Source organism: Vanacampus margaritifer, chromosome 19 (genome assembly GCF_051991255.1).
Source record: "Vanacampus margaritifer isolate UIUO_Vmar chromosome 19, RoL_Vmar_1.0, whole genome shotgun sequence".
In the NCBI taxonomy this organism is placed as follows: domain Eukaryota; kingdom Metazoa; phylum Chordata; class Actinopteri; order Syngnathiformes; family Syngnathidae; genus Vanacampus; species Vanacampus margaritifer.
Window position 1 is genome coordinate 1,422,501 of NC_135450.1, and position 25,000 is coordinate 1,447,500.

At 39.5% G+C, this 25,000-nt stretch overlaps 1 protein-coding gene across 6 annotated transcripts in view; it reads right to left on the reverse strand.

The window, feature by feature from the left end:
• Nucleotides 1-25,000, reverse strand: part of map3k7 (mitogen-activated protein kinase kinase kinase 7) — a 77,991-nt gene that overhangs the window by 29,804 nt on the left and 23,187 nt on the right. For 3 of the 6 annotated variants that reach the window (XM_077552047.1, XM_077552046.1, XM_077552048.1), the window contains 3 exons: nt 23,943-24,008; nt 13,477-13,522; nt 959-1,097 (listed from right to left, as the gene is read on the reverse strand). In XM_077552047.1, the coding sequence (XP_077408173.1) occupies nt 959-1,097; nt 13,477-13,522; nt 23,943-24,008 (251 nt within the window). Of the gene's footprint in view, nt 1-958; nt 1,098-13,476; nt 13,523-20,124; nt 20,244-23,942; nt 24,009-25,000 lie in introns of those variants that run through there. The other 3 variants (XM_077552049.1, XM_077552050.1, XM_077552051.1) reach the window with 3 other exon arrangements.

Sequence of the window (25,000 nt, forward strand, 5' to 3'; positions counted from 1 at the left end):
CTTTGTGAGCAGAGGCTTCTACCTAGCAAGCCTTCCATTAAAGCCTTGACGATTGACTTTTCTTCTGATTGTTGAAGCATGCACATGTGTCCCAGATGCAGCAAAAGAGGTCTGCAACTCCCTTGATGTGATGTTCGAGTTGGCTTTTTACCTGAATTATCATTTTTCTTGTGGTTCTTGCTGATATTTTTAGAAGGTCGTCCACTTTTAGGCAGGATTGTAGTAATTTTCAGTGTTCTCTTATTGCAGATAATCTTCTTCACAGTGGAATGATGAAGCTCTTTTTTTAAGATGACTTAATAGCTTCCCCCAGACAGATGTGTTGTCACTACCCACTTCCTGAGGTCCCCTGAGATTTTTGTTTCTCTCAGCATGACCGACCTGTATGGGTTCACCTAGGTAAGACTAAAGTGACGTAGTTTTGCCTCTGTCTCTCAGTGATGCACAATTTCTTTGGTAAACCTCACTTTTCATTGATCTATTTCAGTGGTTAGTTTAGCTACCAATTTGTCCGACCTGATTCTACTTGACAGCTTGTTTTAAGCAATGCAGCTCAGGGTTCACTTTCGCACCACATAAAATGTAATGGTTCAGATTGAACAACAAAAACAAATTGAAACAATTGGAAAGTCCAAATTGCTCAAGATGTTCACTATTTCCCTATTATTTGGGGCTTTGTTGGATGTTTCACAGTGTTTTTTGGTGTTTACTATTTTTTTCTCTTAATTAATTTCAATGTCCGTCAATTTTACACAGATTTTTGCTATTCGCAGGACGGCCCGGTACCTATCCTCTGCGAAAACCGGTGGTTGACTATATTCATGTTAGAAAAGACAGCATATGTTTTTGAGGACTTTACTTTGTGTTTCATGACCAGCTGATGACATCCGTTGAGAACCACCGATAAAGGGAACAATTTAACAGGAGACAATACAATGTGAGATGATGAGGGGCATACTTAGGTGGCTTGAGGTCCCTGTGAATCAGAGCCTTTGGTTTCATGCCATGGAGGTAGGCCACACCCTGGGAACACTGTAAACACCAGCTCATGGCGTGGGAAGCAGAGTAACAGGGGAGCGGTTCAGCACCATGCAGCACTACAAACAAGAAAGTTTAGTGATGATCCTGACAATGACAACAAAAAAACTTCAGGAGAAATAATAACATGCACAGGTTTGACAAAACGCTTTTTACATTCAGTGGATCCTTAGTCGATTCAAGAAGAACAACTTGTGGATACCCCACAAAAGAAGTTGACAACTGACTAATATTTAACCTTCCCTACTACGGCATGCTGTCTTCCAACTTTATGCTGCTTATGTCAACATGATAGCATTTAGATTAATTTAAAAATTAGATAACTGTGAGGTATGTTTGAGGATATTTTTTTTTAAAACATGGGTCACCAACAAGTAGCCAGATCGGGGTAGCCCCCAAGAAACACATGCACAGCCTCCAGACCTGTTAAAAAAAAGCTCACCAGTGACGGCAAATTGTGATTCTCTAGTATTGCTGTAGAAGTGATTATGTGAAAATGTTAAGACTTCCAGAGGTTTAAAAAAAGTGCTACATGTTGATTTTGATCTTTTTCTTAACTTGTTAAATTATTGTTGACAATCATTAACATCAAATTAACAGATATATTAGATTGGAACTGCCATAAGTTATAAATAAATAAATAAATAAAATAAAATGATCCCTTTCAATTATTATTTTCAATTTAAGCAGCTGAGTACTCAGCCTCGTATGAAGTCATCCAATTAAACTATTACTATGGGAAATAAAAGTAAATAGAGCCCTTACTGATAATACTTAAACTGGTGCCTCACTGCAATGGAATTAGGAGTACTGTAAATTAAATCAAGTAAAGCGCAAGTTATTCACCGTTGGCTGGGTGGTTACAGGTTACCGGTAGTACATAACCAATTCCAATGAAGTTGGGACGTAATGTTAAACAAATAAAAACAGATACAATGATTTACAAATCACGTTTAAGCTATATTTACCGGTAATTGAATACACTACAAAGACAAGATATTTAAAAGTGTCTTGGCCAGTTCAAAAAGGTAATCCTAAAGCTTTTTCTACATCATGCATGATCCACCACTGCCCAGATGAATACAAAGAGCGGTGACTTTTTTACTCCGACAGTGCCTATTAGGTTATATCTTCCTTCAGCGTGGTGTGTTTAGAGCGAATAGCCTCATTGTTTCTTGAGGGAGGGGAGGGGTGGAGTAGTGGAGGGTGGCGTCATGCTCATTCCTGTGGACATTGTGGACAGTGTGTTAGCGTACAACAAGATTGGGATGGAAACTGAAAAAAACAAAACAAAATAAGAGACGACTTCGAGCACAGCCCAAACTTCACCTCAGATGCCAAGAAAACTGAAAAATGTTTTATTCGAGTGCATGTACTCTCACGCGCACCATGCACGAGCTTGACACAAAGGTTGCAGTTATACTTTAGGCCACGGGTTTAAAAAAGTGGCAAACTCCACAAGGCTCTTTTTAATGTTGAAACTGATAAACTTTGTTTTAGCAAATAATTATTAACTTAGAAGTGGCAAACTCCACAAGGCTCCTTTAATGTTGAAACTGAAACTTTATTGTTTTTAGCAAATAATTATTAACTTAGAATTTTATGGCATTCCAAAAAAAGCCTGGGCAGGTGGAAAAAAAAGACAGAGAAAGTTCATCAAACACCTGTTTGGAACTTAACACAGGTTAACAGTCTAATTGGGAACTGGTGTGTGCCATAATTGGGGATAAAAGGAACTTCCCTGCATTGCTAAGTCATTCACAAGCAAAAATCGGGCGAGGTTCACCTCTTTCTGAACAAGTGCGAGAGAAAATAGTTGAACAATGTTCCTCAACATACATTTGAAAGGAATTTTGGGATTTCATCATCTACGGTCCATAATATCAAAAGGTTTAGGAAATTTGGAGAAATCACTGCATGTAAGTAGCAAGGCCGAAAACCAACGTTGAATGCCCAAGACCTTTGATCCCACAGGCGTCACTGCATTAAAAACTGACATGAATGTCGTGCCATCACTCTCGAATTTTTTTAAAAATAATTATCCTATCGATTATTTCATCGATTAATCGACAAAAAAGATTTTTTTTTTTAAATCCATTAACTCTTTGACTACCAAAAACGTTAAATAACGTTTAATAAAATCCTACGGAGGAGCGCCAAAGACGTTAAAAGACGTTCACCAAGTTTTTTTTTTGTTTTTGGACACGGGTGGAGGAAAGCCTTGGCCAGCTGTGCTGAAAGTATCAAGCAGATCTAGTTAGTATAATGGCTATTTTTGGCCCCTAGATGGCAGCGATGACTCTCTTTGGACAAGATCGGGTAGGCGTCAGTTGTAGAAGATGTGAGGCGGAGCTAGAGTGTTGAGGGGAGAATGGCTGAGAAAGCGAAAATGGCGACCGGTGGCAAGCAGCTCACGCTTGATCGTTTTTTTCAAAAAAGAGAAGCATCAACCAGTGCTAAAGAGCACATTGATGACGACGATGATGATGATGGTGACTCCGAGGTTGACGCCGAAGTTGGAAGCGTTGACGTGGCGGCTATGATCACGTCATAAAGCCTCACCGGCTAGCGATGCTAACACCGGAAAACGCGGAGCACAACCGAGCACTTCTGCTCAGGCGTACGTTCAATCGGACGACGAAGAGTGCCCCGAGTCCAATGCATATTCATCGGAGGAGTGGGTACAGTCTGATCACGGAGAAGACACTGGTTATGGACTACGATGCCACCATGAATGGAGCTGATAAGATGGATCAGAACATCTCTTACCACCCAGTATAGGAACTGAAGGACATGAGGAAGCCAGACGTAACACCACCGTAACGTCACCGTATCATGATCCTGAGAGTAGATTGGATGGCAACATGGCCAAACACACACTGCAGTATATACTTGCTATTCCCCGGAAAAAAAAGCCAGCAAAAAAGTGTAGCGTCTGCACGCCAAGGGGCCATCGCAATGAAACTAATCTGTTGTGCAAATCCTGCTGCGTCCCCTTGCACGCAGGGGTACCACGGTTGCACACATTTGTAAATAGTTTGCCAAATTGTTTTGTCAAATTGTTACACTGTTGAATGTAAATAAACGTATTTTGCTATCAAAAAACACTTTTTCATTGTTGTTGGTAGTGTTTTACAGAAGTAAAGCACTATTTAGGTGTTTGTGGCATCATTCATGGACAAAAAGAAGTGTACAATTCACTAGACTGCATGAAATAACATCGTTTCACAAAAAGCTCTTTTTCTCCACTTTTTGTTTCAAAACAGAGCATTTCGGTGAAACTAACCATTTTCTATTGTTGATTACTGAAGAACGGAATAAGGTAGAAACAAACTTTTTTTTCTGATGAAAGATGAGAGTTCAATCTTTCATTTGGTAGTATGTGTGTTTCCATAGTCCAAACACAACATTTTCTGTGGACCTTGAAAGATCAGTTACAATGCTTAAATCGGCTGGCACTGGCGACATCCCGTTTCTGAAAACGTCTGGCAGTCAAAGAGTTAAACACCAACAAAATCAGCCTATACTAAACGGTTAGCAATCCCGATTAGGATTAGCGCACTAGCGATTACCACTTAAGGTAAACAATAACTACCATTTATTCACACATACATCATTATATCTACATTACACATATAATTGTGTCTTAAAAGTCACTTACAGATGGCGCTTCAACAATGCGCTAACCGCTTCCGCATTAGGGAAAAAAGAATGGATTACTTTCCAGCGCTTCACTTAGCCTCAGCAGTAAATATCAGAGACCTGGAAAATGGCACTTTTTTTTTAACACAAGAACGCTACGGGACTCACCAAAAATGACCGTGTTGGATGTCCAAAAACTGAGCAACACTAATGGGGTTCTGTTAGTGAAAAAATATGTTGTCATGTCTAACTATAGTGTCGATGTCTACTGGGCGTGCGATCTTATAAGCAACGTGTTCATGCAACGTGTCGTTGCCATGTGTATATGTAACGTGTCTGTGCTAAGTGTCATTAATACGTGTCGTTGTAACTTGTCATTTCTCTCTCTCTCTCTCTCTCTCTCTCTCTCTCTCTCTCTCTCTCAGCCATTCATCACTCCATCCATCTTTCCTTCCGTCAATTAAAAAAATGCATCGTTTTAATAATGGCAACACATATATTTTTTCTCCCCATGAGTGAAAATTTAATTGACAGCTCTAGTACATGTTCAAACGATTACATTTTTAATTAGATTAATCTTTTTTTTTTTAAAACCATGATTAATCACTTAATTAAAAAGGCTTTTTAATCAACATTTTTTTGTAGTACCTTTATAATACATTTTATTTGTAACACACTTTACATCGACAAGATATCTCAAAATGCTACAATAATAAAAATGTTAAAACAAGAAAATCTAGGTTAAAGTCGAAGAAACAATTTTAGAAATTAAAATGTCTTTTAATAAGAAAGGTTTTAAGTTCATTTGTAAAACTATCAATAGTTGAATCTGTGTTAATTCTTTCTCCATTTAATGTTATGAGGATGTCTTCAAAATTTTTTGATCCACTGCACACTCATCCTCTTTTTTTAATCAGTTAATTACTTGCATAATTCAAAATGAAAAAAATGATTCAATATTGTAATATGAATGTCATATGCAAACAATTATTAAATGCTTTACTTTAATGCATGTAGTTATGTTTATTGCTCAAACAACCTGCGCTAGATAAAAATCCGCTGTCAAGCTAAAGGATCATCTGTGGTCAAAATTAATAGCGTGATTAATCTGCGTTAATACATGATTAATGCAATTATTTTTTGTGATTAATCAATGAGCTAACACGTTGACAGCACTAGTATGTACATAATTTTATAGACACGTTGCACATACACGTAGCAACGACACTTAACAGACACGTGAACATATACACATCGCAATGATACTTATCACAGAAAAGTTGAATATACAAGTAGCAACGACATGTTGCATATACACGTTGCATACGATAGACACAGACGTAGGTCATGTCACACGCCCAGTAGATACAATCGATTCATACGATAGTACGATGTATCGATACGATAGTATCATTACATTACATTACAGGCATGACGACATATTTTTGGCAGTAAAGGATAAGTTAATGAGTATTTGCTAAAAACATATACAGTTGATCAGTTGATCAGTTTGAACATTAAATAACTTGTCTTTGTTGTGCATTCAATTAAATATGTGACTGGCAATGGCAAAAGGGTCCTCATAAGTTAATAAGTATTTGCTAAAAACAAAGTTGATCAGTTTGAACATTAAATATCTTGTATTTGTAGTGCATTCAATTAAATGTGACCGGCTATGGTAAAAAGGTCAAAAAATTAAAATTATGATATTCATATACCTGCGGTCCCTTCACTACTTCGCGGTTCATTTATTACGGATTCACTCTCTCACAGATTTTTATTAGGGTTTTTTATTAGGATTGAGTAAATAAAAACACCTATTTCTTTCATTCAACACAAAATTACATTTTTAAACAAAAAAAATAATATTTAGTAAATTAAGAAACATGTACCATAAAGTTTACATTTTTTTGGGGACATTTTTCTTCTTATAATTCTTCTTAGAAAGTCAGTGTCCCATCACTGGTAAGCTATTTTTTAGAACAGACCACAGCTGTTACTCGTACAAGCTGCAACCTACACAGTAACCCCGGGATTATACCGCATGCGTGTGCGTTGCGGATCCGCTCCGCTCCGGCAGCGGAGTCGTTTCCAATTCTATCAGCTTGTTCAAATTACTCAGGCTGCGTATGCGCTGTGGATTGACTGCGGACCAGCTCCATCGTGCCGAAGCCCGCCGGACGAATAGACCTATTGTCTATTTTTGCCGGACAACGCATCCGTCGGCATCTATCAAATGGCAAAGTAGTAGTAGTAGTACTCTCAACACACCGAGCGGGACAGGAAGACCAACGCAGTTTCAAAATAAAAAATTCCGGTTACTTTTCAGAATAAAACACTCGCCAGATCCTATTTCACAATCATGTCAGCAAAACGTCCTAATGCTTAACGCTTTAATTTACTGTTTAAACACCTGTGAACATGGACGAGGAGAGATTTATAATGGAGGTAGAAAGCCACAAAATTATACATGACACTGCACATCCTTTTTATAAGGACAAACTAAAATAGGATGCTGCATGGAACGTCATAGCAGAAGCTATGGGAGTGGACGGTGAGTTCAATCAAAAGAAGTCCACCTCTCTTTCTGCTTCTCTGTTGAGCACAGACTTTCTGTGTGTTTGTCGTTTGTTTTATTGCCACATTATCGCACGCGATCACGCGAGACATGGTAGGAAGTTGTTGACGACAGAGCTGCCGGACCGGAACTGTGCGCAGCCAGTGAGTTTTGTCCATAAAATTGACGTGTCCGGAGCACGCAGTCAAGACGGAGTAGAGCGGATCCGCAACGCACATGTATGCGGTGTAATTCCGGGGTAAGGCCAATGTGTGCATCAGAATCATCCAAGATTTAGTAAGTTTGACCTCTCAAAGATGAAATCAGCGTCAAGTTTGAGTATCTCATTGAGCTTACAACTCATTTTCTGAGGCATCATCAGACAAAGTTTGGTTCTTGTGTAAGTGAGGTCATATTACTCCCAGTTAAGCCCAAACGTTTAAAGAACGTCCATATTTGGTTATCTAAAGGTTAGTTAGAACCAAACCAAAGAGAAACGTTTTTAGAATGTTGTGTTATTTATCTAGCACAGCATTATTACTTATTAATTTTATTAAACAGAATGTAGAAATAATAGATATTGCGGTTTTAGCGTTAGCCTTATAATTTTGTGAGATATTTGGAGAGTACAGAAAACGAGCGTCACCTGGCGCTTTATGGCTGCCAGAGCTGACATTCAGTATAGTGGTATAGCATGCAGCTTTCATAGCGGTGCACAGCTTACGAGTGGGTAAGTTAAGTTTGTGGGGAAGGTAAATAAAAAAGCGACAGTTTAGAGAACGTTACAAAAGCTTGGCAGCCACCAAAAAGGAACCAAACTGTAACCAACCTAACCTCTGGGGAACGCTACTGTTGGGGTTTTCAGAGCATTCTGGGAACCAAAAATTGTTGGCTGGGCTGCAGTGGGAAATTTGATTTAATAATTTTGTGTTCATTAAAAGACTATTTGCCATTTGGTGTGGTCTGTGACAAGTAACTTTACATTAAGCTTTTTTTTTTTTTGCCAATCCGAAAAACGAGTACATTGATACGCAACTCAAATCCGTGATCCGATCCGAAAAATGACTTTTGTGATCCGTTGCACAACTAGCTAGGACTGTCCACAAATTACATATATTAGGGTGAAATATGTGCCACAAATCACCATATATCAAGTATTTTATTATTATTATGATTGCAGTAGTAATTGGCAGTGGTAGAACAAATAATGATATCTGTCATTATGGAGTGAGACATTTTTGTGACATAAGTGTGGCGGTCGTGGCTCAGGGGGTAGGGGGGAGCTAGTCGTCCAGTAACCCGAAGGTCCGCTTGTTTGATTCAAACTGGCAGCCACGCTTCTGTCAGTCTGTACCAGGGCAGCTGTGACTGTACATAATTTACTACCACCACTACCGCGCTAGCATGAGCTAAAATGAAGCAGATTTGCTTTGTTTAATTTCAACAACATACAGTCACCAATCTTCAGGTTTGGAATCAGGAACTAACTACCGATGCCGATGATATTGAAGGGTATTACTTATCATGCATGTGGAGAATGTATATGGTAATTGATGTCGCAGGCAGCTTTTTGCAGTGTGTCATTTTTCCAGCCCAACATGCCGACTGTAGCGATTCCAACTTCCTTGACGCTTCAGAGAGAGAGACGGTGGGTCCTGTACTTGCTGACGCGCAATGTCAGCTTGTCAAAAGAGGCACGAGTCTTGAATGCTCTTTGTTTAGTTTAATCAGCCTTTCACGATCACACACAACTTGAATGGTGGAGCAATGCCAGGCGGATCAACATTTCATGCGCCATTGTGTCATGCGGTCAACAAAAAATATGGCTACCCAGCTCGACTCAATCTACTACCAGGAAACGCGTCTATTTGAAGCTCCCGGCATTCATCGCCTGTCATGTGACCCCAACACCCACACATCACAGCAACCACACACACACATACACCAAGTGACTCTGTGGTGTGGAATTTACCACACCTTTCCATCAGCATGGTTCAGGTCCTCTTTAGGCAACAAAAAGAACATTCATAAAGGTGACAGAGTCGTCGTAGAATGTTGTGTTCTTCTGAAGCATCTGTTTGAGATGTTGTAAAGGTTGCTCTACAATTTTTCTGTTATCAGGCATGCAGATGGTGTTTTATTTTAATGCAAGGCTGAGCTGGTAGTGGCCATTTACATGTTTTACAGTGTTGTTCACTGATTCTAGAAAACGCTGATCTTACTTGACATGGAAGGTTGGTCATCCAAAGCGTTCTCGGGGAAGTAATTTTTGAATTGTTGTTGTTCCTCAAGGGTCACAACAGAGATACTGTTGACAGCAACTTGTGGTTGTTTACTGTCTCTTTCATTGCTGTTTCCTAGAGGTCCATTCACTGTCGATCCCAGTATAGTCCTTGTGGCAAACAGTCCTCCATCTACACTAAACACCACTTCCAATGGATCCAGGGCTCTTGGGACATTAGTTCCAATCAGGAGCTCAATTCCTGCATCGATTTGCGGTAGGTGAATGTGTTTTAGATGAGGCCATTTTTGAATATCCCTTTTTGCGGGAATATTTCTTTGTACACTGGCATGGATTCCTGTGTGTAAACTTTGGGCAACTCAATAAATGTGTCCCCGTGTAGTGCAGCCACCTCCAATCCCAACACAGGCACAAATTACTATCCTAGAAAATCGGGTTTATTATGGGACTGCTACGTAGCAAAGCAGTAGCAGAGCTACTGCTTGCGAAGCAAAGCAGGCACATATTACTATCCTAGAAAATCAGGTTTATTATTTCTGATAAATTTTATTATTTATTATTCCACGGATGTTTCCGCAAAAATGCGGCCCGTACCGTAGAACTGGTATTGGAATTGGAATTCCGAGTTACCATAGCGACGCAATTCCCAAAAAACTCCCCAAAAAAGTCCCATTGGAATGAATGGGAAAGGGGAACAAAAGTCAAAAAATCAAGCACCTTTTTCCAAGCCACGCTACATATGCATACGTTATCCGACCAATATGATTTTTAGCTCACTTTGCAAATTTTCCCATCTTTAGCTCAGTGTCAATATTTTTTTTAAGGAATGTAAGCTCTCCCTCCTGTGCGGGTTCAAATAGAGTGAGCGAACTGGAGAAAAATAGACTTTTAACATTGGTATCTTACTGTCGCTTTAAGAAACATTCACACACACATATTGGTCGTTAATGTATGCGCGTGTAGCATTGCTTGGAAAAAGGTACTTGATTTGTGATTTTTTTTCCCCCTTTCCCATTCATTCCAATGGGACTTTTTTCTGAGTTTTTTGGGGAATTGTGTCGCCAAGAAAAGTAATGCTGCAGCGAGTCAGATCGAGCCGCATCGTTTGATACCTCATTTGTGCCGGTGCGTTATACGGTGCTTTTTTTTAGCTATGCCATTGAGCTCAACTCACCCCCTTTTTTTCTAAGTGTATTTAAGGCTTGGCCTATGTACGACTACTACTATTGCAAACACTATTACTACTACTACTACCTTGGACATATGATTAGGTACCCCCAGGATTCTGGCCAACTAATTAGGTAACCCCAGGAACCGTTAAGTCGTGAGAGGCTTTTGTTGTACGTTTCTCATACAAAACTGTTGAATGTGTGTGCGTGATGTGTCCAACAAGTTAAATTCAAATGTGTGCGCATGAATGTTTCTTAAAGCAACAGTAAGATACTTTTAGTTTATGTTGATTATGGTTAGCTTCCACATTTCTTGACCGATTCCAATCGTTTCAAATTTAAACTGTTCAGCTCATTTCAATAAAAAATAAAATAAAAAATACACTTTCAAACATAAAGCACAACATAATTTTTTTGTTTTTAAATGCAATGCTATTTAAATAGAATTTAAGCGTTCTACGGTGCTTTTTTTTAGCTATACTGCCTGCTCTCTCACTTCTGCGTAGCCTCAGCCAATCATCTCTCTCACCATTGAGCTCAACTCACCCCCTTTTTTTCTATGTGTACTCAAGGCTTGGCCTATGTACGACTACTACTATTGCAAATACTATTACTTCTACTACTACTACCTTGGACATATGATTAGGTACGCCCAGGATTCTGGCCAATTAATTAGGTACGCCCAGGATTCTCACCACTCCGCCCACCCAGGGCGGCGGCCATCTTGGCCAATTGATTAGGTACACCAAGGATTCTCTAAACCCACACCCACCCGGGGTGGCGGCCATCTTGGCCAATTGTTTAGGTATGCCCAGGATTCTCGCTACTCCGCCCACCCAGGGCGGCGGCCATCTTGGCCAATTGATTAGGTACGGCCAGGATTCTCACCACTCCGCTCGCCCAGGGCGGCGGCCATCTTGGCCAATTGATTAGGTACGCCCAGGATTCTCACCACTCTGCCCACCCATGGCGGCGGCAATCTTGGCTAAATGTTTAAGTACACCCAGGATTCTCGCCACTTTGCCCACCCAGGGCGGCGGCCATCTTGGCCAATTGATTAGGTACGCCCAGGATTCTCGCCGCTCCGCTCGCCCAGGGCGGCGGCCATCTTGGCCAATTGATTAGGTACGCCCAGGATTCTCGCCCCCTCGCAGACACAGGGCGGAGGCCATCTTAGCCATTTGACTACTACTAAAATTACTACTACTACAAGTATGACTACTACTACAAGTACTGCTGCTTCTACTACAAGTACTACTGCTTCTACTACTACAAGTACTTGCTACTACTAAAAGTCCTACTCCTACTACTACTACTACTACTACTACTATTGCTTAAAGTACTACATGCGTCTTTCCACCTTGCAAGAGTCAGCAGTCCCATTCAAAATTTCTGCAGAAATTTTGCCAGTTGTTTAATACTGTACAGGGTGTAAATGTAAAAACAATAAATATAAATTAAAATGGAGCTTGGCAACGGATTAATTGCATTTACATTATTTCCTATGTTTCGGAGGTTGAACAATTCGGACTTTGAACACTTCGCAGGAACAAATTATGTTCAAACTCCGAGGTACCACTAATTATTTTATGTGGAATGAATTTTCCTTTTGTCTTATGAGCTCTTTCATGTCTGGTATCAATCCTTTGATTTTATTTACCAATCCTTTGCGTTTATTTTTGCAATGTTTCCAACTTGTACACCAATGATTTTTCAGTGAGTTGTCTTTCTCTCCTTTTTCCCGTTTCCACTATTTGTTTGACTCATTTTGTCGTCCTTTTTATTCAGCTTCCCAAAAAAAAGCATCATGTGAATGCACAGTGTGTGATGTTAGTGTATTTCATTCCAACAAAACTGCAGTCATTATCATCATCATCACTATCGATACCAGTCAACTCCTTTGAAACTCCAATTGCATCGCATTATTTAATCCACAACAGAGGACTTCATTTTAAGCGCGCGTATGGCAAGCACATGGACAACTTTATCCGATGAGCATTTATTCATTCAGCTACTCTCCAGCAGGAAGAAACTCAAACATTGCATGCGCACAACTCTGATTCCTTATCCACAGGCAAACAAGAAGCAGGTGGCTTACCTGTTCTTCTCAAAGTAGCGTTTGGTTGTGGTGCAGTGCTCCGCATGAGCGGTGTGACTGTGTGACACGCGGTCACACTTACTTTGCGATGTCCAGGCTCATTCGTGGCTTAATTGCGAGCGATGGCTTTCCTTAAATGCCAGTTTTTTTGTTGACAAAAATGTAGCGACTCTAAGCTTCCTTGTCGCTTCCGAGAGAGAGACGGTGGTTACTGTACTTGCTGACGCGGCTAGTCAAGAGTCTTGAATGCTCTGCGTTTAGTTTAATCAGCCTTTCACGATCACACACAACTTGAATGGTGGAGCAATGCCATGCGGATTTAACATTTCCTTTCGCCATTGTCATGTAGTTAACAAAAAATACGGCTACCCAGCTCGACTCAATCACACGTACTACCGGGAAGCGCGTCTATTTGAAGCTCCCGGCATTCATCACCTGTCATGTGACCCCAACACCCACGCATGACAGCAACCACACACACACACACCACGTGACATGCTATGGCGCCAACACCGACGTTTAGGCCAACAACAGTCAATCAAAGGTCGGTCACATTGGCTGACGTCAGATTAGTGTATTGATGTGGATCAATCAACTTGTAAACAGTCACTGAGACAACTAATCAGGGAAAATTTTCCTTTGTAGGCAGGCTGTGCTTAGTTTACAAAACTCACATTAAAACAACTGTGGATTGTACTCACTTGACAGTATTGTTCTACTGTGAACTCACCATTGTACAGTGATCCTCCTTCAGCATATTCCATTACAAGACAGACCTAAAAGGGAGTGTCATCATATTACAATTGCTAATATGGCATTATTTAATCATATGCTAGTACAAGCAATATGTTATCACAAGTAGGCATGGGCCGGTATCAGATTCTGACAGTGTTGAGCAAAAATATCACAGTTTTCATGGTTTCACTGTATTGCAATTGCCGGTCTAAAATGTAATCTTTTGAAATGGTTGGATAATTCAAAAATATTTTCCCCGTTATTTAACACAATCTATTTTATATTTAAAACCATATAAAGTACGTGTTATAGAGTATGTGTTTCGATATGTAAACGTGTATACCATATTTCTTTCTGTAAAACACTTAAAAGGGGTACAACCTGAACTGGTCAACAGCCAATCGCACGCACACAGACGAAGAACCATTTGCACACACAATCACACCTACGGGCAATATGGAGTGGTCAATCGCCCTACCATGCATGTTTTTGAAATACGGGAGGAAACCGGAGTACCCAGAGTAAACCCACGCAGGCACGAAGAGAACATGCAAACTTCACACAGGAAGGCCAGAGTCGGAATTGAACCCTACACGAGGCAGACGTGCTAATCAATGCGCCTCTGTGCCCCAATTTAGAAGATATGGAGTCTAAATTGACGTATCATCAGGAAAATGATATTAGCTTGCATTTTTAATTTCATCCATTTGTTTTGGAGAAATCAGTAAATAACTCATAAAAAAAGCCCCTTCGTAACAGCCAGTAAAGCCACGCCCCCCTCCCTCTTCCCATGACTTGGTACATGTCACACCCGGGACCGGACATAATTCTGCGCGTTCAAATTCATTGTACAGATATACTGCTAATAATGGCCAAAAACAGCTGGACAAGAGGACATTTCTACTTATTCCCACTTCAAACCTCTGGAGCCTTTATTAGCTTCGCCGTGTCTGATTAATAATAGAATGAGGAAATAAGCACCTTACATGCAGTTTCTCTCATGCCAAATTTGCTTTCTGTAATAAGCCCCCGAGATATGAACACAATGGGTTCCGAGCGGCTTTTTGTAAGCCGAATTGTTCACGTCATTATGTTAAATTTTAGTCAAAAGGGTTAACTTGACTTATTTTTTCCCCCACACCCACCTCCATCTTGCACTGTATTAGTCATATAAAACGTGTTAAATCACTACTGAGTTTTTAAGGGGGGTTAATGTTAGTACTGACTTTTTTTTTCACACAGACCTTTCATAAAAATTATTCTCAATCAAACGTCTCTTTAAAGTTACTTACCTATACATGTGAATAACAGCTGAATTTAATTTCATTACTACAGGAAAAGCAGGTGCACAGAATTTTTTAACTGGTTTTGAACTGGTCTACATGCAAGTTTAGTGTATAAATCTTTTTTTATATATAGTTAAAGTTATCTATGTATGTACAGTACTGGATAAGTAGCAATTAGGGCTGTCAAAACTAAAGCGTTACTTTGGAGATGAATTGAAATTCTTTTAAGCGTTAAAAAAATAAACTCAGTTTACGGGTGTACACCGCCGGCGAGTACTGCGCAAAGACAGATGGGATAGGCTCTGGACGGCCACAACCCTCGTGAGAAAAAGCGGTTTAGATAATGGATGGATGGAACTTGGTTTTATTTACTTCCTGTTACGGCCTATAACCTGCAGCCAAACCTAGCCACTGGTGTGACGATGGATGGACAAGCATGACCCATATAGAATATAGTTTTACTTTTAGTGTTACTTGACTCTCAAGTAATTTGCACAAATTACTAAGTCAAATTCAAATAGCATATTAGCTCTACATTTTTGGCCTATCATCTCAGAGCAAAATACATTGCTCAAGTTCCCTCCACAGGTCCTCACAAATCAACCCTTCTGAAATGTGCTGCTTGTGGGCCTGGAAGCCACAAGTTTTGAGAATTTTTTCAATTTAAAAAAAAGGTCGTGATTGTTTTGTTGAACAGTTGTATTTGACAGCAGAATGATTGTATTCAAGAATCAAAGAAAGCCATTAGAACAATCTCGGATTCCTAATATACTTTCTATTTGATTATTTTACATTAATTCCATGATTTTACTCAAATGTCTATTACAAGCTTGGTAGAAAAAGTAGAAGCATAAGTAGAAAAATGTGATCAATCGTGATTAATTATGGAAAATTGTGCGATTAATTAGTTTTAAAAAATAGCTTGACAGCACTAGTACCAATGTACTTACAGTGTCTCACCGTCAGATTGCCCCACTGCTTTGTGCGCTATACAGTGCCTTGCAGAAGTATTAGCCGCCATTGAACAATTTTTTTTTTTACCCTTTGCCACAATTCAGGCTTCAAATATAAAGATCTAAAAATTGATTTTGTTTCGTGAAAAAGCAACACCAAGTAGCACACAATTGTGACATGTAAATGAAATGTTTACGCAGTTTTAAACTTTAAATTTTTTACAAATAAAAACCCCTTTTTGCACCATTTATTACAGCTGCAATTCTTTTGGGGTATGTCTATCAGTTTTGCACATTCAGAGAGTGACATTTTTGCCCATTCTTCCTTGCATAACAGCTCCAGCAAAGGTAGTTTAGATGGAGCGCTTTTGTGAACAGCAATTTTCAGGTCTTTCAGATATTTTCATATCCATTGATTCTCAATTACATTCAGGTCCGGACTTTGACTTGGCCGTTCTCACACCTATTTAGTTTTGAACCATTCCATTGTAGATTTTGCTTCATGCATTGCCTTGCCGTAAGGTAAACCTCCATCCCAGTCTCAGGTCTTTTGCAGGGTCCAACAGCTTTTCTATCCCGGACCTGCCTGGTATGTTCCTTGGTCTTCATGATGCTGTTTGCTCGCCAATATTCTTTTAACAGACCTCTGAGACCATCACCAAGCAGGTGCATTTATTCCGATACTAGTTTACACACAGGTGGACTCCATCCTCAAGGTCAACAGTGGATTATTCAGAAATCAGCAGGGAACTTCTGTTTTATTAATTAAATAGTTAAATTTAACATATAATATCCTGTGAACAATTTAGCTTACAAAAAGCCGCTCAGAACGCATTGTGTTCATCTCTTGGGGGCTTATTACAGAAAGTAAATCTGATATGAAGGAAACTGCATGTAAGCTGCTCATTTCCTCATTTGTTTATAAATCAGACATGGTGAAGCTAATAAAGGCTTCAGAGGTTGAAGTGGCAATAAGTAGAAATGTCCACTTAAATATTGGTAGGCATGGGAAGGGGGTTGGGGGGTGGCTGTAATGGCTATTACAAAGGGGTGTATCTTTCTGAGTTATTTTCAAATTTCTCCAAAACAAATGGATGAAATTGAAAATGCAGGCCACTATCAATTTCCTGATGAAAAAATACAGTATAGGCCAAAAATTTGGACCACCTTCTCATTCATTCATACATTTGCTTTATTTTCATGGCTATGTACATTGTAGATTTTCACTGAAGGTACCAAAACTATGACGACAACTATGAACACATGTGGAGTTATGTACTTTACAAACAAAAGTGAAAATAATAAAATAAATACACAAATAGCCACCCTTTTCTCTGATTACATTTTTGCACGATGAGCTTCACAAGGTTAACTTATAGGGTTTTCCAAAAGTCTTTAAGGAGTTCATCGAGGTAAGAATGCCAAGAGTGTGCCAAAAAGTAACGTATTTTCACGACCATAAGGTGCACCGCATTATAAGGCGCAGTCACAGTTACTGGTGCTATTTCTGTGTTTAACACACACATATAAGGCGCACCACCGCACTATTGAACTCGCCACCATGTTGACTCTTCTGTGCTCTCATGTCTGTCCTCAGTCAGGTCCGCCTTCTTGTATATAAGCAATGTGTGCGGGAAGTCCTCTCACACAGTCAGTCAGATTTTGGACCTTGGTCCACACACAAGGCGCACCTCACTATTAGGCGCACCGTCAATTTTTTTTTAATAGAAAATTTAAGACTTAAAAGTGCGCCTTATAGTCGTGACAATACGGTAACCAGAGCAAAGGATGGCTATTTTGAAGAATCTGTAATATAAAACATGTTTTCAGTTATTTGCCTTTTTTTTTTGTTAACTCTATAACACCAAACGTTTTATAATAATTACAGTGGTACCTCGGAGTTTGAACATAATTCGTTCTTGCGAAATGTTCAAAGGCCAAATTGTTCAACCTCCGAAACATTATTTCCTATGGGAAAAAATGTAAATACACTTAATCCGTTCCCACGTTCCAAAAGCAGAAAATTCCTATTTTAATTTCTATTTACCGGTATGTTTTTTTTACATTTACACCCTGTACAATATTTAAACAATAAAAAATACCTTACCTTTTTTGTTGTGGTGTGATGGAATCAGTGGGTGATAAATGGTATGTTAATGCTTGCTTTAGTTCATTGCTGAGTTTGTGTATTTTACATTGGGCATATTGTTAGACTACTAAGCGGTCCTTGCGAGGGTTGTTTAACGTCAGGTACGTTGTTGAACAACTAAGGGGGTTCCTCATGACAGTATTTACAGAAGTAGTCACAGTAGTTAGAACGGCGCGATAATCTCCTTCCTAATTCCACTGTGGTTCGTAGCACTGTATGTTTTTCTTTGCTGCCACTGGCACTGTTGTCTTTCTTTGGGCCCATGGCGAAGAAAACTGTCGTGGAAAAATCTAAATGCACTCGTGAGTATGGAGCACCTCCGGGAGTATTCACGATCTGACTGGAAATGAGCAGTTCATTGTCTCAACTACTGTGAGCAATTGGCATTGCTCGGCTTCGCTCGGCTTTACTCAGCTACCCGTTTTCAAGGTACGTTCGGCTTAGCTTGCTTTGTTTGTGTGTCCGAACTCCGAGGCATTTTTTACTCAGATTTTTGGTTTAAGTTCCGAGACTCAACCTCCGAGGTTCCACTGTACAAGACATTTTGATCCCTCTATTTCGTGAGTATAATGTTATAATAATAATGATTTTTGCCCATTAAAACTCTGACGTATATACGTGGACGAACTTAAAGCAACAGCCACATTTTACAAACGAAGACATGACGTCAAATGTGGTGAGAAAAACTCCACCCCTCCCCTCCCCAACGATACTGTGAAGTGTGCGGGTCCGCACACTTTACTATAAAGGGAATATAAAAGCTGATAGATGCAGTGCAGTCAGAGTAAAACAGTTAGGGCTCTTCGTACTAATCTGGGCATTGGTGGAGCATGCATGATGTAGAAAAAGCTTTAATATTACCTTTTTAAACGGCACAATGCACCTTTAAGTACATAACACAACATCAGTTCATACATAGTTTTGATGCCTTCAGTGAGAATCTACAAAGTCACTAGTCATGAGAATAAAGCAGATGAATTGAATAAGAAAGTGTGTCCAAACTTTTGGCCTGTACTGTACATAAAGAGAGTTTATGAGTGAAAAAATGGGTCATCATGGTCGGAGTAGTCCTTTAATTTTCCATTGTGATATGTGCCGTTACCGTTAAAGGATGCAATTGATACTGTGATATGAATTCCAGGCCATATATCGCCCAGCCCTAGTTCTCCACAATTTTTGGCCTTTAAAGTAATACATAAGCAACACTTTATACATATTTGTGAGTCACTCCAAATATATACTGGGTGCAGGGGGCAAAATTGTGAATAGTGTTGATCATGTATGACTTTAATACCACTTGAAACATGAAGCATAAAGTGGGCATATAGTCAGTGTTGCCAACTTGGCGACTCACTAAATCTGGCGACTTCCCAAAGCCCAAGACATTTTTTTTTTGTTAAAATTGACTAGCGACAAGTCTAGCAACTTTTTTCTGGTGGACTTAACTCTTTGACTGCCAAGCGTTTTCAGAAAAGGGATGCTGTGGGTGCCAGCTGATCTAAGCATTTTGACTGATCTTTCAAGGTCCACAGTTTGGACTATGGAAACACACATACTACCAAATGAAAGATTGAACTCTCATCTTTCATCAGAAAAAAAAAGTTTGTTTCTACCTTATTCCGTTTTTCAGTAATCAACAATAGAAAATGGTTAGTTTATACTAAGTCATTATACTAACTAGATCTGCTTGATACTTTCAGCACAGCTGGCTAAGTTTTTCCTCCACCCGTTTCCCCAAAAAAAACATAGTGAACGTCTTTTAACGTCTTTGGCAGCCCTCCTTAGGATTTTACTAAACGTTATTAAACGTTTTTGGCAGTCAAAGAGTTAAGGGTCTTTTTTTTTACTCTCTTTTTGCCTCTCCCACGACGTTATTCCTCTCTACTACTGCGTCCATTACTACATGCAAATTGACAATTATACAAATTTGGCAATGACATTATTTAGTGACTTCTAGCAACTTTTAGGACTGCCACTAGAAGCTTTCCTGACTGGGGAGTTGGCAACAGTGCATATAGTCCTGCTCACTATTATTGAACCATGAAGGTAAAGTACATAATGTGGAATCTCTTAAAAAAAAAAGAAGTTAACTAAAACATTTTTTTTTTATAGAGAACTTGTGTTGAAAGACCAAATGATTAAAAAAAAACAATTTAAAACAATAAACAATGGGCGCGAAAAATAGAAATCTTAAAATGTGCTCTGTCACTGGCACCCTTTCCTGTAAATTAGTATGGAAACACATTGTTACTCACCTTTCGTAAATCACAAATGAGAATTCCCTGTTCTGCCCAATTGACATGAATTAACCAATGAATGATGACTTTGATGTTTTAAAAAGCCACCTGTTATCGCCTTTTCCTTTGTAACAATCATCAAAACAAAGGAGCTGTCTGACATCAGAATTGCTATAATTCGCAAACACAAGACCGCCAAAGAGTATAGAGCCATCTCCAAAGATTTTGGTAGCCCTGTTTCAGCAGTGCGTAATGCTATTAAGAAGATGGACGAGCATGGAACTGTCAAGAACCTCCATGGACATGGGGGGGACGAGAGAAATTGATGACAGAAGTCTTCGACGGTTGGTGCGAATGGTGGAAAAAACACCACGTTAAAGACCTGTAAGCCAACCTGGAACAGTTTGGGATCATGGTTTCAAGAAGTACCATACGCCACACACTGAACCAAAAATAGGGCTTCATGGGTGAAGACCATTCCTGAGACAGACATAAAAAAATAATGGGTAACCTTTGCCAAAGAGTACCTGAACAAACTTTTTGGCAATGCACGCCAACAACTTTATTGCAAACCAAGGAAAAGAACACCCTCCTTACAGTTAAGCATGGTGGAGAATCCATCATTCTGCTGGGCTGCTTTCCTGCATCTGGTACTGGAGGCCTTGATCGTACCACAGGAATCATGAAATCAGAGAATTATCAAGATATTTTAGGGAGACATGTCCTACCAAATGTTAGAGAAGTTGGTTTGAGTCGAAGGTCATGGGTCCTCCAGCAAGACAAAGACCCAAAAGCATACAGGAATGGTTAAAAAGGAAAAAATACTGTTTTAAAATGGCCAGCAATGACTCCTGATTTCCATCCTATTGAAAATCTTTGATATGATTTGAAATGTGCCATTGGGAAAAGAAACCTGCAAACATTCAAGAGCTTGAACAATTTGCAAAGGAAGAGTGGGGGGAAATACCAGCGGAGAAGTGCAAGAAGCTTAGAGATGGCTATAAGAAGCTTTTGGAAGCAGTCGTCACTGCCAAAGGGTGTGCAACCAAATATCAAAGAGGAGTCCCATTTTTGCTGCACATGCTATGTTTTCTATTTCTTCTTTGGAATTACATTATGCAAGTTGAAAAACAATTTCCTTTGTGGAATTACTTTAGACATCCAATTAAAAGGTCCTGATGACATAAATTTGGTACATTTACTTTTATTTCCAAAGATATTGTAGAGATCAAGCAAAAAATGAAGGGGTGCCAATAACAGTGAGCAGGACTGTGGTATGTGTTGATAGCAATAATTGACCGCAGAGAAGGTTGATTTGTGCCGTTTATTTGCAGTCTCTGGGAAAAGATGTGAAGGGCAATCATCTCATTTTTGCAAACATTTGTCCCTCCTCCTGCCTTAAATTTCTGCAATCCCCTCATCTCCTCGATAGGGTTTCGGGTGGGAGGCACTAATATAAATTGAAAGGCAAGGAACAAGGACCTTAAAGGGCTCAACGCTAACTTCTATACTGCTAGCACTAGAATAGGTCACAGTCTTTTTTTGTGGAGGTATAGCATGACCATATTTGCTGGCATGTAGTTGTTTTAATATGCATACAATTTATTCATATGACATAAAGATTGGCAGTGACTCAAGATACTGCATATGTGCAAAATATTTTACTGTAACAAGAACTGTTCTCTCTCTAGCAGTCGGACAATGCGACTAAGAATGTCCTATGGTTTCAACATCTATTTGATGACAGATCTCCACAAAACTCAATTTTCAGCTGTTGCCTGCCAGTATTTTCTGTCTATGCCTTTCCATTTCATCATATTTCATTTTGCCATTTCTTTAAATCTGAGCCAAGGTCCGGGCCTAAATATAGATATGATATGGCCCTAAATTCAAAAGACAGTATCAAATGCATCTCTTGACAGTATTTAATCAAGATATAAAATTAAGATTAAAAAACAATATTAAATGAACAATAATTACATAATAGTTCATTTCTGCTTTTTTTTATTGTATTGTCCTTTAGAGAAGGTAAATTGATCAAATAAATAATAATAAAACAAATATTAATTGGGATAGCATTTGTTATGCAAATCTCAATCGGATTTAAAAGTTAGCAACTCCCTCGTGCAAAATAGTTAAAAAAAACAACAACTGATATTTTAAATGAAAATCCTGTACAACAGGCTTTTACTTACATTTTCTGTCATTTATTCAAATGTGTCCTTGGATTAAATATCTTTTACGTATTCTATTTTCAACCGCAGTGAAGAAAGCAAGTCTATTCATTTAATCAGATGATGCTACTCACACTGGTGTATGGAAAGTGAGAATGTTTGGTGGTGGTTGGAGGGGCCGTAGGCGTACACTGGCAGCCACGCTTCCGTTAGCCTGCCCCAGGCTGTGGCTACTTAAGCAGCTTACTGCCATCACAGTGTGAATGTGTGAGTGCATAAATAATGTATCCATTCCTCTGTAAAGCGTCTTTGAGTGTCTAGAAAAGCGCTATATAAATCCAATGCATTATTATTATTATCAAAAACATCAAAATACAGCACTCAAACAAATAACATTGCTGATAGACTGCATTGTATATGCTATTGGAGATCCTAGTGTTTTATGTGTCTTTTTTTTTTATTTCCTGTATCCAATAATGCCGCTGAAACAATGACAATTTCTCCAGTATGTGACTAATACTAATTAAGCTTCTTATATTTTAAATATTTCTTATCTTACTGTAATATACTCCTCCTCTCAGCTGACATATGTGGTGACGTTCCGACTGTCTTTCATGTTTCCAGTGGCTGTGTATCATTCTTACACTTATTTTTACTCCAGTCACTTATCAAGTTGCCTGGATATTTTCATTTTCAAAGTTGCTTACTCGCTGCTGCAAAGCGGTTCCAGCCAGACAAGTGTACTGTTAACTTATCACACAAACACTTATTTTGGATATTTGCGATTGCATTCCGATAGCTTAGCAATTAGCATGGCTTCGCTGTCTTAACTACTCGCTCTGCCCTTGTGATAATGATACCTAGAGAAGTGAAGCTTTTTTGCTCCCATTGAGGTGATGATTAGTAATGCGGACATCTGACGCATTGCAAACTTTTATCTCTGCATCATGTTAGCCACGTTAGCTTTGCAGCTGCAGCTCGTAGGTTAGCAGAGGCTCAGCAGGATAGTGTGTAACAAGCATTCCACAAAACAAACAGCGAGGGGATGCGGGCATAAGGACTTAAACAGGTAACCCGAGGTAGATTGAAGTTGAGAAATGCGATGAGCCCCTACATGCGGACGATATTAATTTCACCTCATAGACACATTTCATTTACATTAGAAGTCACATCTAGTTTTGTAATGTGAAAGAGCACATAAAAAGATCAGGTTTAACAAAAACACAAAAAAAGTCCCAATTGGACGTCATGGCCTGCATCATCCAGTATGAATGCAGCCTAAGTGCGACGTCTCTGGTTCTTTCTGAGCAATGACTGTTTTCATGGCCACGAGAGGAGCAGTCCTTGGCAACCACGCAGGTTTCTCCTTCCAGGCTAATGGAAAGCTGCTGTGGTGGGTAAGTTTTAGTGCTGGGCTTATTTCACTGTGTAATAGCACCACCTTCGCTCAATTCAGTGGGACGTCGGCACATGCTTCAGCCACGTTGTTTCATTGAGTCTTTTAGACCAAAACCAAAAATACACTTTTGGGCCATTTTCGGACGGAAATGTTCAGGTGGCTCTATTTACGGTGCATTCCTATTACCAAGTATAATAATAAAAATGTGACCAATGACCATAACTACACAACAATAATTAATATAAAAATCATTGTCAACTTACTGGATTGCTGCAGGAGCCATACAACTTCACAATATTAGGGTGATTTACACGCGAAAGCTGCCGGAGCTGCAGACAAAGGGAAACATAAATCAAGATAAAATTGTTAATGTACTTAAGCTGTAATAATAATCACTACTACAAATACTGTAAGGAAAATAGTAGTAAATCGATAGCGGTATAAAGTATTGTCATTATGCTTGAAGACTATGAGAAACACAGGCCGGCTGGTCTTGTGGCGGCCTCACTGGGAGGGCGTGAGAAACGCGGCATTAGCCGGCCCACCGCAGGCTCGCGGAGCATCCCACCTAAGTTGCTGCGATCGCTCGCAGCCTCCCTGGCGCTGAAGGGCGACCCGCCATCTTCCCGAACGCTAGCGCTAGGCTAGTGGTTAGCATCCGGTGCGCTCCGGACTACGAAACTCCAGGGGTTTTGTGCAAAAAATAGCATTTGAACAACGTCAAGAACAGGGCATGGCAGCCACAAAGGGAGAGGCGGGGTTTTAGTGAACCAGGCGTCACCAGTAGCCACCAAAATAAATAATATTTCATAATAAATTGCATCACCATTGTGCTAAAAGTAAAATATAATCATATACATGCCAATAGTTAACTGTGGAAGGGGTTAAAATACAAGTGATATGGTCTCTTTAAAATGATGAAAGAGGTCCGTAGTGAGAGACAGAATAAGAAAAAAAACTGGAACTCACATTGTAGGATTTTTAAATAATTTATTTGAAAATCATGGTGGATCGTGGAGGATCATGAGGTTAGAGGAGACGCAAGTAGCAGGACTGGGAAGAAGTGCTACACATGCACACAAAAAACAAAGAACCGGTACCTTGTGGCGCGGTGCCACACTGACGATTGTTACAAGTTGCATCCCAAGAACACAATGCAAACTATAAAGCATGGGGGGTGAAAACATCATATACTCGACAAAAATAAAAACTTTAGTTTTTGCTCTCATTTTTTTTATGAGATTCACTCAAAGATCTAAAATTTCTTTCACATACACAATATCACCATTTATCTCAAATAATAATATAGATAATCTATCCC